Below are 12,753 nucleotides of genomic sequence, written 5' to 3'. Positions count from 1 at the left end.
TCCATATTTTCAGCTTTAAGTAACATGCAGAGCATTTATTAGAGTTTAAATATTTCTGTGACTGTTGGATAAATGGTGGGTCCCTCATGGGCTGACAGCCACAAGAGGGCGGAGTGGGACTACATCTGCTTTGTTCCCAGTGTGTTCCCAGCACCTAGCATAGTCCTAGAATACTATCGACATCAAAAGTGCATAAGCTGCGTGAGTAAAGAATGAATGACTAGAAGAGTTTTTTAAAGTATATTTTCAGATTAAATGGGGTCCTCACAACAGGACAGGGAGGCAGACACTATTGAAACTAAATGAACACAATATTTTCACTAAATGAAAAATGTGAAGATTGAAAAAATGAAAACTTCCATCCCAAGTTTCTTCACTTGAGTTACTTTCTTGTCATTTCCCTCAATTTCAGTTCCCTTTAGCCTTCCTTCAAACCTGCCTGGAAACCTGCAGTAAGCCAGCACCTGCCTCCTTGGTTTCTATATGTTTAACTCCCATTTCCCTCATCTGTGTTCCCTGCTATACTGTGAGCTCTGTAAGGTCAGGGACAGCCTCTTCCTGTCATAACTGCGGCACCTAGAACAAGGTTTTACCAAAAATACACATATAATATGAACAAGTATATGCATAATAAATAATAAAATAGTCTGAATTTGAGTCTCAAGTCTGCCTTCTAGCAGCCATGTGTTTTTGGACAAGTCACTTAAACTCTTTGAGCCCAGTTTACTCATAGATAAAATGGGGATAATAATATCTCCTGGTAAAGCTTCTGTAAGGATTATCAATGCTGGGATGCCTAGAAGTGATCCTGACACCTAATTAGAACCCAACAAATGACGAATGCTTATTTCCCCTGCCCTGTTCAGCTGTAGGCACAGAGGACCTTCTGACCTATGTCTAGTCGCAGTGAAAGGAGGCCTTAGCACTCACAGGTAGTTTGGCCCAACTAGGGAAGGATCCACAGAGACATTTAGGGACCACATTTAGTAGTAACTAAAACTGTCCCTTTGCCTTCTAGGACACGGAAGGAATGAGTACTGTCACCATGAGCACTTGCTCAGAGATTCCAATTTTGAACCCCTGCTCCTCAGAGGAAAAGATGCCAGCTGGGGCCACCAGCTTTTGGAGATCAAGGTGCAATGAGCTCAATGCCAAGTACTGTGGATGCACGAAGCCCTCGAGCACTGGAGAGAGAAGCGGGCTTTTATCTCCTAGCTTCCACTGCTTTACCTTCTAGGCGCCTGTTTTTCCACATTTCTTTCTGGTTTATACCACTTTTCCCAGAATGGAAACTTTCCTCTTCTTTCAGTTCACAAGGAGGCCTCCCCTCACCTGTGCCTATGTAGGCTGCTTGCCTTGGCTGGAGATTTGGGGAGGGAGGAGGGCTACACAGCACAGCACAGAAGCGGCTTCCAGTGGAATGGTTGTACTCTCTCACCACTCCCTTGAGGCCCTGCACCAGGGAGACTCAGAGACCCTTCAGGCCACCTGCTTCCAGCCTCTCTTGTCTCAACTTCTCCTTCCTCCTTTCTTTGCCCCTAACCTTACCCTGACAGTTGTCCTCACCTCATCCCCTATGCCAGAAACTCCTTATTTTTCTCCCTTTCTATCCAAAACTATAGAACCAAAGTTATCAAGTCACTGAAAGGAACAAAGAACCTGCCATTTAATATTACCTGCTCTCTTTAAAGGTATATGGGAATCTGTAAGTAGCAAAATATTTTCTGTGGGCACATTTAATAAACATCATATCCTCCTTAGTTGCAGCAGCTCTGGGATTCTACCTTGACCCATTTCTTATCATTAGCATCAAGGCCATTATAGCCACCACCACCCCCCCCCCCTCCACCTCCGGCAGTGTCCAAACGCTGGCATTTAAGTCTGCAATACTAATGTAGCTCTCACTCAAAGGATACAAGAGCTACAATTCAATTTAGCATTTATAAATTGCCAGGTACTGTAAAAGCAGATTCAGAGTATTAAGCAAAATCGCTGCTCTTAAAGGAACTGCATTCTAGACAGAGACAGGTATATACCCCTCTGGACTGGATATAATTTGCTTTCAGTTTTATGTGCCAATTACCACAACCTAATTTCTTTCCTAGACACAGCTCTGAGGTCTGTTTTATTTCTTTTCTAGCTTGTCCCCATGTTTCTCTTTCTTTTTCAACGTGAGGCTAGCTACCTTCAGACTAACTAAAAGAAAGGCTTGAATGGGAAAATAACACCCTTAATCTTGTATTTGCTTAATGTCCTATCTTTAATAAAGAAATATTTATGTTCCTAGTAATCCAACTTTTCCCAGCCTTATCTTCTTCTATTACATAGAACAGATCCCCTTCTGTGGACCTCTGGAGTGTTGCAAGAGAAAGAAATAAACTTCTACTATGTTGAACCATTACACGTGTGGGTCACACATGGCCATTACAGGCCATTACATGCCTGGACTGCACATACTAATTTTAAAACTGTTTGTCATACAAGGTAGAATGAAGTAAATGCTGGGTAGAGATATAAGTCATGTGCTTTGAAGGGCACAGATGAAGAAATGATATTTTCTGCTCAGTATTTATTGTTTAGCTTGTCAGATTTTATCCTCACAATAACAGTGCTCAGTATATTTTCTGTCCTTTGTATAGCTCAGGAGACTGAGATCAGAAAAATTAAGGAAATTGCACATCACTAAGCTAACTTTAAATAGAAATAAGATACGAATTTAAGTGTTGCTTCAAAACCTACGTCCTTCCATGACACCATGTTACCCATTGTAGTGGAGGTCAAAGGTGACTTAACATGGATCTGGTATATGAACTGGGCCTAAGACAATACATAGTGGATAAACCCAAGTATCAGAGGCCATCTAAGATATTCCACTGATATCACATTCTTATGCAAATGAGCTTTGCATATGTGACCCCAAGTCATATCATGGTGGCTACAAAATTTGAAGCAAAACTTGTTTAATTCACAAAGCCACTTTCTGGAGAGATAATCAGTATTCTTGAGTGGAATATGCATTTATCCTCTTCTACTGGGTACACAAGTCATTGGGATGATGAGCCCATCCACCATCTGTCTGGGTAAGTGATAACTGCCAAATACCAGGGGCTGAAGCTCTTAGCAAAGTGAGGACACTAGCAGCAGCAGTTGGCTTGAGCCTCCTCATATAGGAGAACTAATTAAGAGAAATAATTAGGCTTCTGCTAGATCCCAGTGGGATTCATTAAAGGAAAATCTTGTAAAATATTTTATCCCAGAACGTGTTTTTGGATCATCCAGAAGAGTGATTAAATTAGAGGATTAAAAACTCATTGAAGTAGATTCCAGAATGGAACTGTTTCTGTCAAAACAACATGGAGATCACTATCCCAGGGCAAAAAAGAAAAGAGAAAAAAAAAAAAAGACATGCCAGGCATCCTTTGCCTTTCTTTTTCATGGGCAGATGGCTGCAGTTATTCATTTCTTTTTTTTTTAATTTATTTTTTATTTTTTAATATTTACATCCAAATTAGTTAGCATATAGTGTGACAATGATTTCAGGAGTAGATTGCTTAGTGCCTCTTACCCATTTAGCCCATCCCCCCTCCCAAAACCCCTCCCGTAGCCTTCAGTTTGTTCTCCATATTTAGGAGTCTCTTCTCTTTTGTCCCCTTCCCTGTTTTTGTATTATTTTATTTTCCTTCCCTTATGTTCATCTGTTTTGTCTCTTAAAGTCTTCATATGAGTGAAGTCATATGATTTTTGTCTTTCTCTCACTGACTAATTTCACTTAGCATAATACCCTCCAGTTCCATTCGCGTAGTTGCAAATGGCAAGATTTCATTCTTTTTGATTGCCGAGTAATACTCCATTTTGTGTGTGTGTGTGTGTGTGTGTGTGTGTGTGTGTGTGTGTATACACATATATATACATACCATATATATATATTCCATACCATATATACATATATGTAATACTCCATTGTGTGTGTGTGTGTGTGTGTGTGTGTGTGTGTGTATACACATGCCATGTATATATATACCACATCTTCTTTATCCATTCATCCATCGATGGACATTTGGGCTCTTTCCATACTTTGGCTATTGTTGATAGTGCTGCTATAAACATCGGGGTGCATGTGTCCTTTCAAAACAGCACACCTGTATCCTGTGGATAAATGCCTAGTAGTGCAATTGCTGGTTCATAGGGTAGTTCTATTTTTAGTTTTTTGAGGAACCTCCATATTGTTTTCCAGAGTGGCCGCACCAGCTTGCATTCCCACCAACAATGCAAAAGAGATCCTCTTTCTCCACATCCTCACCAACATCGGTTGTTGCCTGAGTTGTTAATATTAGCCATTCAAACAGGTGTGAGGTAGTATCTCATTGTGGTTTTGATTTGTATTTCCCTGATGATGAGTGATGTTGAGCATTTTTCATGTGTTAGTTGGCCATCTGGATATCTTCTTTGGAGAAGTGTCTATTCATGTCTTGTGCCCATTTCTTCACTGGATTATTTTGCAGTTATTCATTTCTTAAGGGTCAAGCATATAAGAGTAATTTTCATTGAGTCTTTCCTGCCATGATTAAACCACATCATTATTATAGATCTCAATACCTCCTCCCAGTGTTGCCAAACTGTGACATCATTGGGGACTTTAATCTCCAACAAAATTCAGGTGTAAGATCAGCCTTGAACTGGAGTTCTGTGTATCCCCTTCCAAATTATGAGCCAGACAAAAGCTGTGTCACATAATGTTAATGCCAACTCAGTGCCTGGTACATTGTGGTGTAACCCAGAGTCTAAACTGCTTCATGCAACAGAAGAATATACTTGAAATTTTCACGGGTCCCATATTGCCCCAAACTTTCAAATGCTACCTGTGAGTGAGGTTGGGGTCACAGTAATGGTCAAAATCCAAATTCTATTCTTTCTTGCCTCTGCTTGTATATGTAGAACCCCAACTTCTGCAAAAATAGCTTCAGAATATTTTTAAGAATGCCTGAGATATGTCTAACCCATGCTCTGGAGCAAAGCCAGGCCACTACCAAATGAGTGACATAATCTGTCTCCTCTTCCCACCCCTCTTCTTCACTTTTCAAAAACTTAGACCCAGAACCAATAGGGACTGAATGAGGAAACAAACTGAAATAGCAGACATCACACTATACTCAAACTTGCCCTTCCCAGTTTGCCACCAAGGCCTCCTGGTTGGGTCTAGTTTATCCAGACCTTTCCCCTCTTAGGGCAAGGTCTTTTTTAGAGGCTCCTCAGACCCTCAGGCAAACAGGCTTCTGATGAACCAGTCCCCTCCTAGGCAGCAAAAAACTTTCTCAGACTAGCCCAGGCTTACGTTCCTTTCATACACTTACACAACATGTACCCTACCTTCATATCACTTATCAGAGCTCATGCCATTTATTTATTGTGTATTTAACTGATTAAAATATGTGTCCCAGCACACCTGGCTGGCTCAGTTGGTAGAACGTGTGACTCTTGATCTTGGGGCTCTACGTTTGAGCCCCACATTGGTATAGAGATTACTTAGAAATAAAATCTTTAAAAAAAATGTGTGTGTCCCAACTAGACTATAATCTCCAGGAAGTGACCGCGCACATTTTGCTCCCCACTGCATCCCCACTGCTTAGCACAGAGCCTGTCAAATACAGAAGTCATTCAGTAAACAGTTATTGAGTGAAAGGCTCAAGCTTGTAATGCTTCCTTGTTCCTCTCCCCTTCCCTGGTTTGTAACTGCTTATGCTGTAGAAGACTAGCTGGTCATGCCAGGAATTACTGTAATGCAGAAGCGATTCCCCGTCTGCTAGAAAATTAAGCTTCTGCTTAAATTATTAGGCTTTATCACTTCCTATGTGCTATGCACCTTCTAAGCATAGTCTCTCATTCAATCCTCACAATAACACATAATAACACTATGAGGTAGATCTTGGTATTATCTATATTTTACAGAGGAGAGGACCCAAGCAGAGAAGTTAGGTAGATTGTTCAAATGCTAAGAACTAGTAAATGATAGAGCAGGCGGTCCAGCTACAACATCTGCACATGCTTTGATATGAAAAGTCTGCTACAGAATGGCCGCCCTAAATCTACTTGGCCACACCTGAATTGGCCCTGCTGGACAAGCCTATGCAGAATAAGAATTGAGGTCAGTTTGTTGGGAATTTTGTTTTGTTTTGTTTGAGGGGGTGGAGTTTTGTGGCTGGGAGGGGTTGAGGGCAGAGGTTGGTGCCAAAACCCAGGACCTCATGAATTTTAAAAGGTTATGGTGCAAAGATCTTTGGTTTTCTTAGACCCAAGACTAGGAGAAATGGTCATGGTAGTGACTATAACACAAAACCCCAGCATGGCACAACAGGGTTTTCCTAACATTGACAGTGGAGGAGCTCAGTGACAGTGGACAGTCTCCCATACCACCTGTCAGTAGAACCCACAGTGATGGCCCAGTGGCACATGGGCAGAGGTGAAGCCAGTCCAGCAACTGGCTAAGCAATGCCACGGAGTTAGTCAGGAATTCAAAGACAGTCTTGCCCATCTCCATCAAACTACAAAAGGACAAAAAGCATAGAGGGTCACATGTGGGAAGTTTTATGAGCCCAACCTACAAGTGAATCATATTGTTTCCATTCACATTCCACTGCCTAAAACTCAGTCACATGGGCACATCTAACTGCAAGCCAGAACCTAAGAATAGAAATTGTAACTTTGTAGCAGTTCAAGCCTGCAGAAGCTCCCAGTTTTCATCCAGCACCACTCTGCAGTCTGGTCTACAAGAAGAGAGGGTGGAGAATTACATCAATTTCCATTTGGTGGTTGCCAGGGTTGACAAATTTAAGAGGGGAAGAAAACAAATCTGTTCCTCTTACCTCCATGCCAGTGGAGCTACCAACGAAAGATGGAGTCATTCACAGGTGTTACCACTAGATGGCTCTTTAGGCTCTTAGATTCCCCAAGTTTTGATCTGAGATGCTTTTCAGTGAAGCAGGACAAAAGGATTTTCCAGTCATCTGAACAGAGATATAAATGGCCTTATTCTTCGTGGCCTCCCGCAAAGAATGGGTCTGGGCCTGCCTTCACTTTGGGAAGTTTGGCAAGCGAGAGTAAAGAGAAGTCAGTGCTGTTGAGCAGAGCACGGAGGATGTCCACAGGAGGCAGAGACACGGAGCCCACAAGGCTTGGCCAGATCCCCAGCTCTGCCCTGAATGCTCAGGGGGATGTCACCTCACACTAACTCCGTTTCATCATCTGTGAAATAAAGACTATTATACTACTGTAATTTAATGCAAGCTTTCGACTTTTTCAAATGCTTTCACAAACACCCTCTACTTGGTCCCCATGACATCGGTCCCCCACCGAGGCCAGCATTAGGCATTACTGGTCCCATTTTGCAGTTGCAGAAACTAAGGGACTAAAAGGGAAATTAATTTGCCCAAGATCACAAGGCAACTGAGGGCAGAAGCAGAACTTGTGACTTTTTCCACTGTTGTGTTCTTTGCCTTCTACATATTATTGCCAATGCTTTGCCTCCCTTGCTCCTCACTACGACATAAGGAAGTAAGCAGGACAAGTAATATCTCACTGCAAGTCTATGCGTTCCATATTTTTCTTACTCCTTCCGAGTCTATCTGGAGTACAAAGTTTATGATTATGAAATAAAAATTAAACAAGAAGAAGAAATGATATCAAGCCCATCTAAAACTCGGCTACAAGTATGAGGAATAGAGTGGGACACCACTAAATAGCCAACAGGACTTTGGTCTTCCTCAGACTCCAGATGCAATGGAAAAAAAATTCACAGCTAAAGAAAGGATTGTATTGTCTGACCATGTGAGTTTCAGTTTCCACTAATATTTACTGATGCCTTGCACATGGCATAAACTATGCTGGCGACTGTTTATATTTTAGTTCATCTCACAGCCACCAGCAGAGACACCAGAGCCTTCATTTGAGAAAACGCATTCAAAAATGGTCACGTGACTGACTCACTCAGCGCTTGTAAGTAGCAGGATTGGTTACATCCAAGGGTTAGAAATAACAATACCTACCCTTGCCTGGGAGTCAGCTCTGTGCCTGGCCCTTTGCCAGTAGCTATATACAGGATCTCTAATCATCAACCAACCCTAAAAAACAGGGAGTATTTGTATTCTCACTCTCCAGATGAGAAAGCCAACACTTAGAAAAGTTCAATAATTCTACCAGTGGCAGGCATCCCTGGGAAAAGACAGAAGCGGAATTCAGCACAGGTCAGCCTGGGTCTGTGTCTAGTGCAGCGTCGGATCTCCAGGCCCAGGGTCGCTCTTGTTGCACTTGTAATTGTTCCCATTTTCCACTATTTTCCAACTTGCTCTCAGCAGTTGCTGTGTGGTAACATACAGGAGCAAAGGTAAGGCCCTCGCACTGAATTGTGGCCCTGCCCATAGAAAGGATAGTAATTAAAGTCATGTTGCCGCACTTCCTGTTTCCTCATGCCATTGTGTGGGCAAGAATGGCTTTTCTTACAATGTTCTGGCAGCAACCAAGACCCAGGCCTGTGCCAAGGTGATTCAGATTCTGTCTGAGTTCTGGGCTACTGTTCAAATGTGTCCCGAGTTTCTCTCAGCCACTTCATCCCCGGCCATGCATTGAAGTCCTGTTGTTACGGACAGAATTGATTAAGAGATCAGGTTCTGAGCAGCATTCTGCACCCAGGACTCGGGTGTCCCCGGAGGCTCCCTGGGAACAGCACTGACCATCCACCTTCGGCCCTCAGAGGGAGGCCAGCTCCCCGCCAGGAAAAGGACGAGACACAGAAGCCAGGAAGATGCAGACTCCTGGCCAGCCGCTGCTGGGGGTCCTTTGTGGGGGAATTTGTTTTGTCTTCTAGGGTAAAGTCTCGCTCTGCCATTGCTCCTTTATGAGCCAGCTCGTGTGAAGGGACTGGTTAGTCACGGCTTCTGAGTCATTGTGGAGGGATGGGCCTTTCTCAGCACCAGAGCTTCCAGTGACCTTTTAAATCCCGAGATGAAAATCCTGGGGCTTCCAGAGCCCTTCCTCACTCGATGCAAAGAAGGGAGGGACTGAGAAGTTCAAGCTCTCTGCTGAGGCCTCTCTGAGCAGTAATGGGAACAATAATAGTTACTGTTTATGAGTGGTCTTTATACAATACTGGGGTCTCCATAGATGTCATCTAGTGCAGCCACAATCCTATGTGATATCGTCATTGCCATTTGATGGAATTAAAAACTGAGGTTCTGGTTTAGTAATCTGCCCAAGGGCACACAGCTACAAGGGAAAGGCAGGAATTAACAGTCAGCTCTGTCTGACTGCAGATCCTCCAAAGATGCCCTTCAACATTCAGACCCCCTGACTAATGTAGCCAGCACCCACCCTCAGTGAGACCTCCCAGAAGGTGGGAATTGCAAGCTACAATAGGAACTATCACAGACAGGAACAGGAAATAAACCAGAAACATTGAGGGAGCCCTGCCTTAAAAGTAAGGAGCCCAGTGGCACTTAGGTAGCTCAGTTGAGCATCTGACTTCAGCTCAGGTCATGATCTTGCAGTTCATTCAAGCCCCACATCAAGCTCGCTGCTGTCAGCCTGTCAGCGCAGAGCCACTTTGGATCCTCTATCCCCCTCTCTCTGCCCCTCCTCTACTTTTACTCTCCCCAAAATAAATAAATATTTAAAAAAAAAAAAAAAAAAAAGGTAAGGAGCCCCAGTCTTAGTTAGCTCAGGCTGTTATAACAAAGTACTATAGACTGGGTGGCTGAAACAACAGACCTTTATTTCTCACAATTCTGGAGGCTCAAAGTCCAAGATCAGGGTGCCAGTGTGCTTGGGTCCTTGGTGAAGGAAGGCCCTTCTCCTGGTTTATGGACAGCTGTCTTCTTTCTGTGTCCTCACAGGATAGAAAGAGAGTGAGCTAGCTCTCTGGCCTCTTCTGATAAGGACACTAATCCCATTCATAAGAGCTCCACCCTCATGACCTCATCACCTCCCAAAGGCCTTTCCATCCAAATATCACCACATTGGGGATTAATTTTCCATGTACAGATTTGGGTGGATACAAACATTCAGTCCATAACACCCACAGTTCAGAGAAGGTGGTTAAAAGGAAAAGCTGATGACCCAAGGAAATCCAAAGAAAGAGAAAGAAGGAAAGAAAGAAAGAAAGAAAGAAAGAAAGAAAGAAAGAAAGAAAGAAAGAAAAAGAAAGAAAGAAGAAAGGGGAGCATGGTGGGGCTGGATCCCTGAGGTGACATATGCCACAGCCAGTCCTGACCCAACGTTCCTGGGCTCTGGTCTTGAGAGAGGAGATTGTCTTCCCACATGAGACCTTCTCAGCAAATGGGAGCAAGTCTGTTCTTCTGAGTAGGATCAGTTGTCAGCGGTGACCCCCAGGACCACAGCTACCTACACAGTACCTTTGTGCAAATCTGAAGAAGGAGAAGAAGAAGGAGGAAGAAGAGGAACAAGATGACAGCATCCCCTTCCTTGGGTACATAGCTCAGGGACAGCAGAGAAAGCAAGGGCTGGGGGTTAGTCTGCATTCATCTCCTTGGCTGTTCAGTCTCTGCCATGTGTCTGATCTGTACAATTCCATGATCCTGAGTTGTATGACAGGCAATGATGGCAGCAGATTTATCAGACCCCAGAATTAATACAGTTCATGAATACAGGATATCTTTCCCTTATTTGCATCCTCTTCAATTTCTTCCATCAAAGTTTTCTAGTTTTCAGTGTACAGATCTTTCTGTCCTTGGTTAATTTTATTTCAAATATTTTGTTCTTTTTGATGTTATTGTACATGGGATTATTTTCTTTATTTCTTTTTCAGATAGCTCACTTAGTGTTTAGAAACACAACTGATTTTCATATGTTGGTTCTGGACCCTGAAATTTTATATATTTTGTTTATTAGTTCTGTTTTTTTGGTGGAGGCTTTAGGGTTTTCTACATATAAAATTACATCATCTGCAAAGAGAAACAATTTAATTCTTCCTTTCTGATTTGGATGTCTTTTCTTTGTTTTTCTTGCCTAATTGCTTTGGCCAGGACCTCCAGGACTATGTTGAATAGGAGTGGTGAGTGGGCATCCTTGTCTTGTTACTGATCTCAAAGGAAAACCTTTGAGGTTTTCACTGTTGAGTATGATGTTAGCTATGGGTTTGTCATATAATACCTTTATTACATTCAGGTATATTCCCTCTGTACCTTTGTTGAAACTTTTCATCCTAAGACAATGTTGAATTTTGTCAGATGATTTTCTGCATCTGTTAATATGGTCATATGACTTTATTCTTCATTTTGTTAATGTGGTGTGTCACATTTATTGATTTGCATATATTGAACCATCCTTACATCCCTGGAATAAATCCCACTTGATCATAGTATAGGATCCTTTTAGTGTACTGTTGACTTCAGTTTGCTAATATTTTGTTGAGGATTTTTGCATCTATGTTCTTCAGGGATGTTGGCCTATAGTTTTCTTTTCTTTTAGTGCTGTTATATGTCTATGGTATCTGGGTAACGCTGGCCTCGTAAAATGTGGCTGGCTAGACTGCATGATCAAGTAGTACCATAGGTTGTACCTGTAGTTAGGTGGGATCACAGGTTGGATTTCATGCAAGGGCTGCTGGGTTTGCTCTCCTGTGGGCTGGGCTTGCTATTCAAGATATTTGATGGGGTGGGGCTGGAGACTATGCTTAGCAATCAACCTAGGCTCTGAGACTGGGCAAGGCAGATGCCCAGGCTCCCTAGTTGGGTAAGGCTACAAGCAGTGCTCTGCAGTTAGGCAGGGTTGCTGGCTTAGCCTCCTGCCCGAGCAAGGTGATGAACTGAGCTCTAAGCCTCCCTACAGTCTCTGGCCGGGCTCTCTTATTAAGCAGGGCTGAAAGCTATGCTCAGTAGTTAGGCAGGTCTGCTAGCTTGCCACCCTGTCTGAACAGGTCCATAGAATGGGATCTACAGCTGGGAACTCAAACTGGGCAGAACTGCCAACCAACCTCCCTGGCCAGACAGGGCTATTGGCTGGGCTCTGCAGATAGATAGGTAAAATCCCTGGCTGGGCTTTCCACTAGGGTGCCACCACCAGCAGGAATGCAATCGGCCAATCTACACACTAGCTGCTCTGAGCCTCTCCCTCTTCTCGGTCTCTAGCTAATCCCTGGAGGTCTAGCCCTGAGGGAATCACTAATTGCCTCAGGGATGAGGTAAGATCAAAGTGGACCTCCTGGGAAGCATCCCAGAATGCTAGAGGAGCTGGATGTCCACCTTGGGCTCTCTTTACCCTTAGGAAAAACTGTAGGCCCAGGGACACCCTCTAGGTGGGGTGCTGTGCTGGCCTGGGAGAGGGGTGATATAGTCAAAGTGAAACAGCAGCTTACTCATGAGGTCTTAAAGACAAGTGTGACTTGGACTTGGATGTGTGTCAGGGGAAGAACAGGATGAGAAGGGCATGTGAGACATTCAGGGTTGTTACTCTATGAATGATGGTCCCATAAGAAATAGTATTCTTCTCCCAAGGCATCTTTGAGTCTACTTAAAGAAGTGCTATAAGTGCTGAGAATTTGGTAGCAAGGAAGGACAATAGCAAGGAGAGCTAGAAATCTGTTCTTGTGATACATATTTGAGTCCCTGAATGTCAGATGGTCCCAAATGGTATAACAATGAACAGGACACACAAGGCCTGCATACACAAGCCTAAAGTCTAGCAAAGAGGAGGGGTGCCAGCCCCAGCTGGGCATCCTAATAGACCTCCAGACCCAGCTGAACTTCA

General features: G+C 43.3%; 1 protein-coding gene across 1 annotated transcript in view; it reads right to left on the bottom strand.

The window, feature by feature from the left end:
- LOC123600396 (zinc finger protein 205-like) overlaps positions 1 to 8,878 on the bottom strand; it is an 84,752-nt gene extending 75,874 nt beyond the window's left edge. The window contains 2 exon segments of the mRNA XM_045482463.1: positions 6,429 to 6,539; positions 8,724 to 8,878. Of these exon segments, the coding sequence (XP_045338419.1) occupies positions 6,429 to 6,539; positions 8,724 to 8,878 (266 nt within the window).
- Positions 8,879 to 12,753: the final 3,875 nt, after the last annotated feature.

This window comes from Leopardus geoffroyi, chromosome D1, assembly GCF_018350155.1.
Source record: "Leopardus geoffroyi isolate Oge1 chromosome D1, O.geoffroyi_Oge1_pat1.0, whole genome shotgun sequence".
In the NCBI taxonomy this organism is placed as follows: Eukaryota; Metazoa; Chordata; class Mammalia; order Carnivora; family Felidae; genus Leopardus; species Leopardus geoffroyi.
The sequence above is the reverse complement of the archived record's forward strand: the minus strand, read 5'-3'. Positions and strand labels throughout refer to the sequence as shown.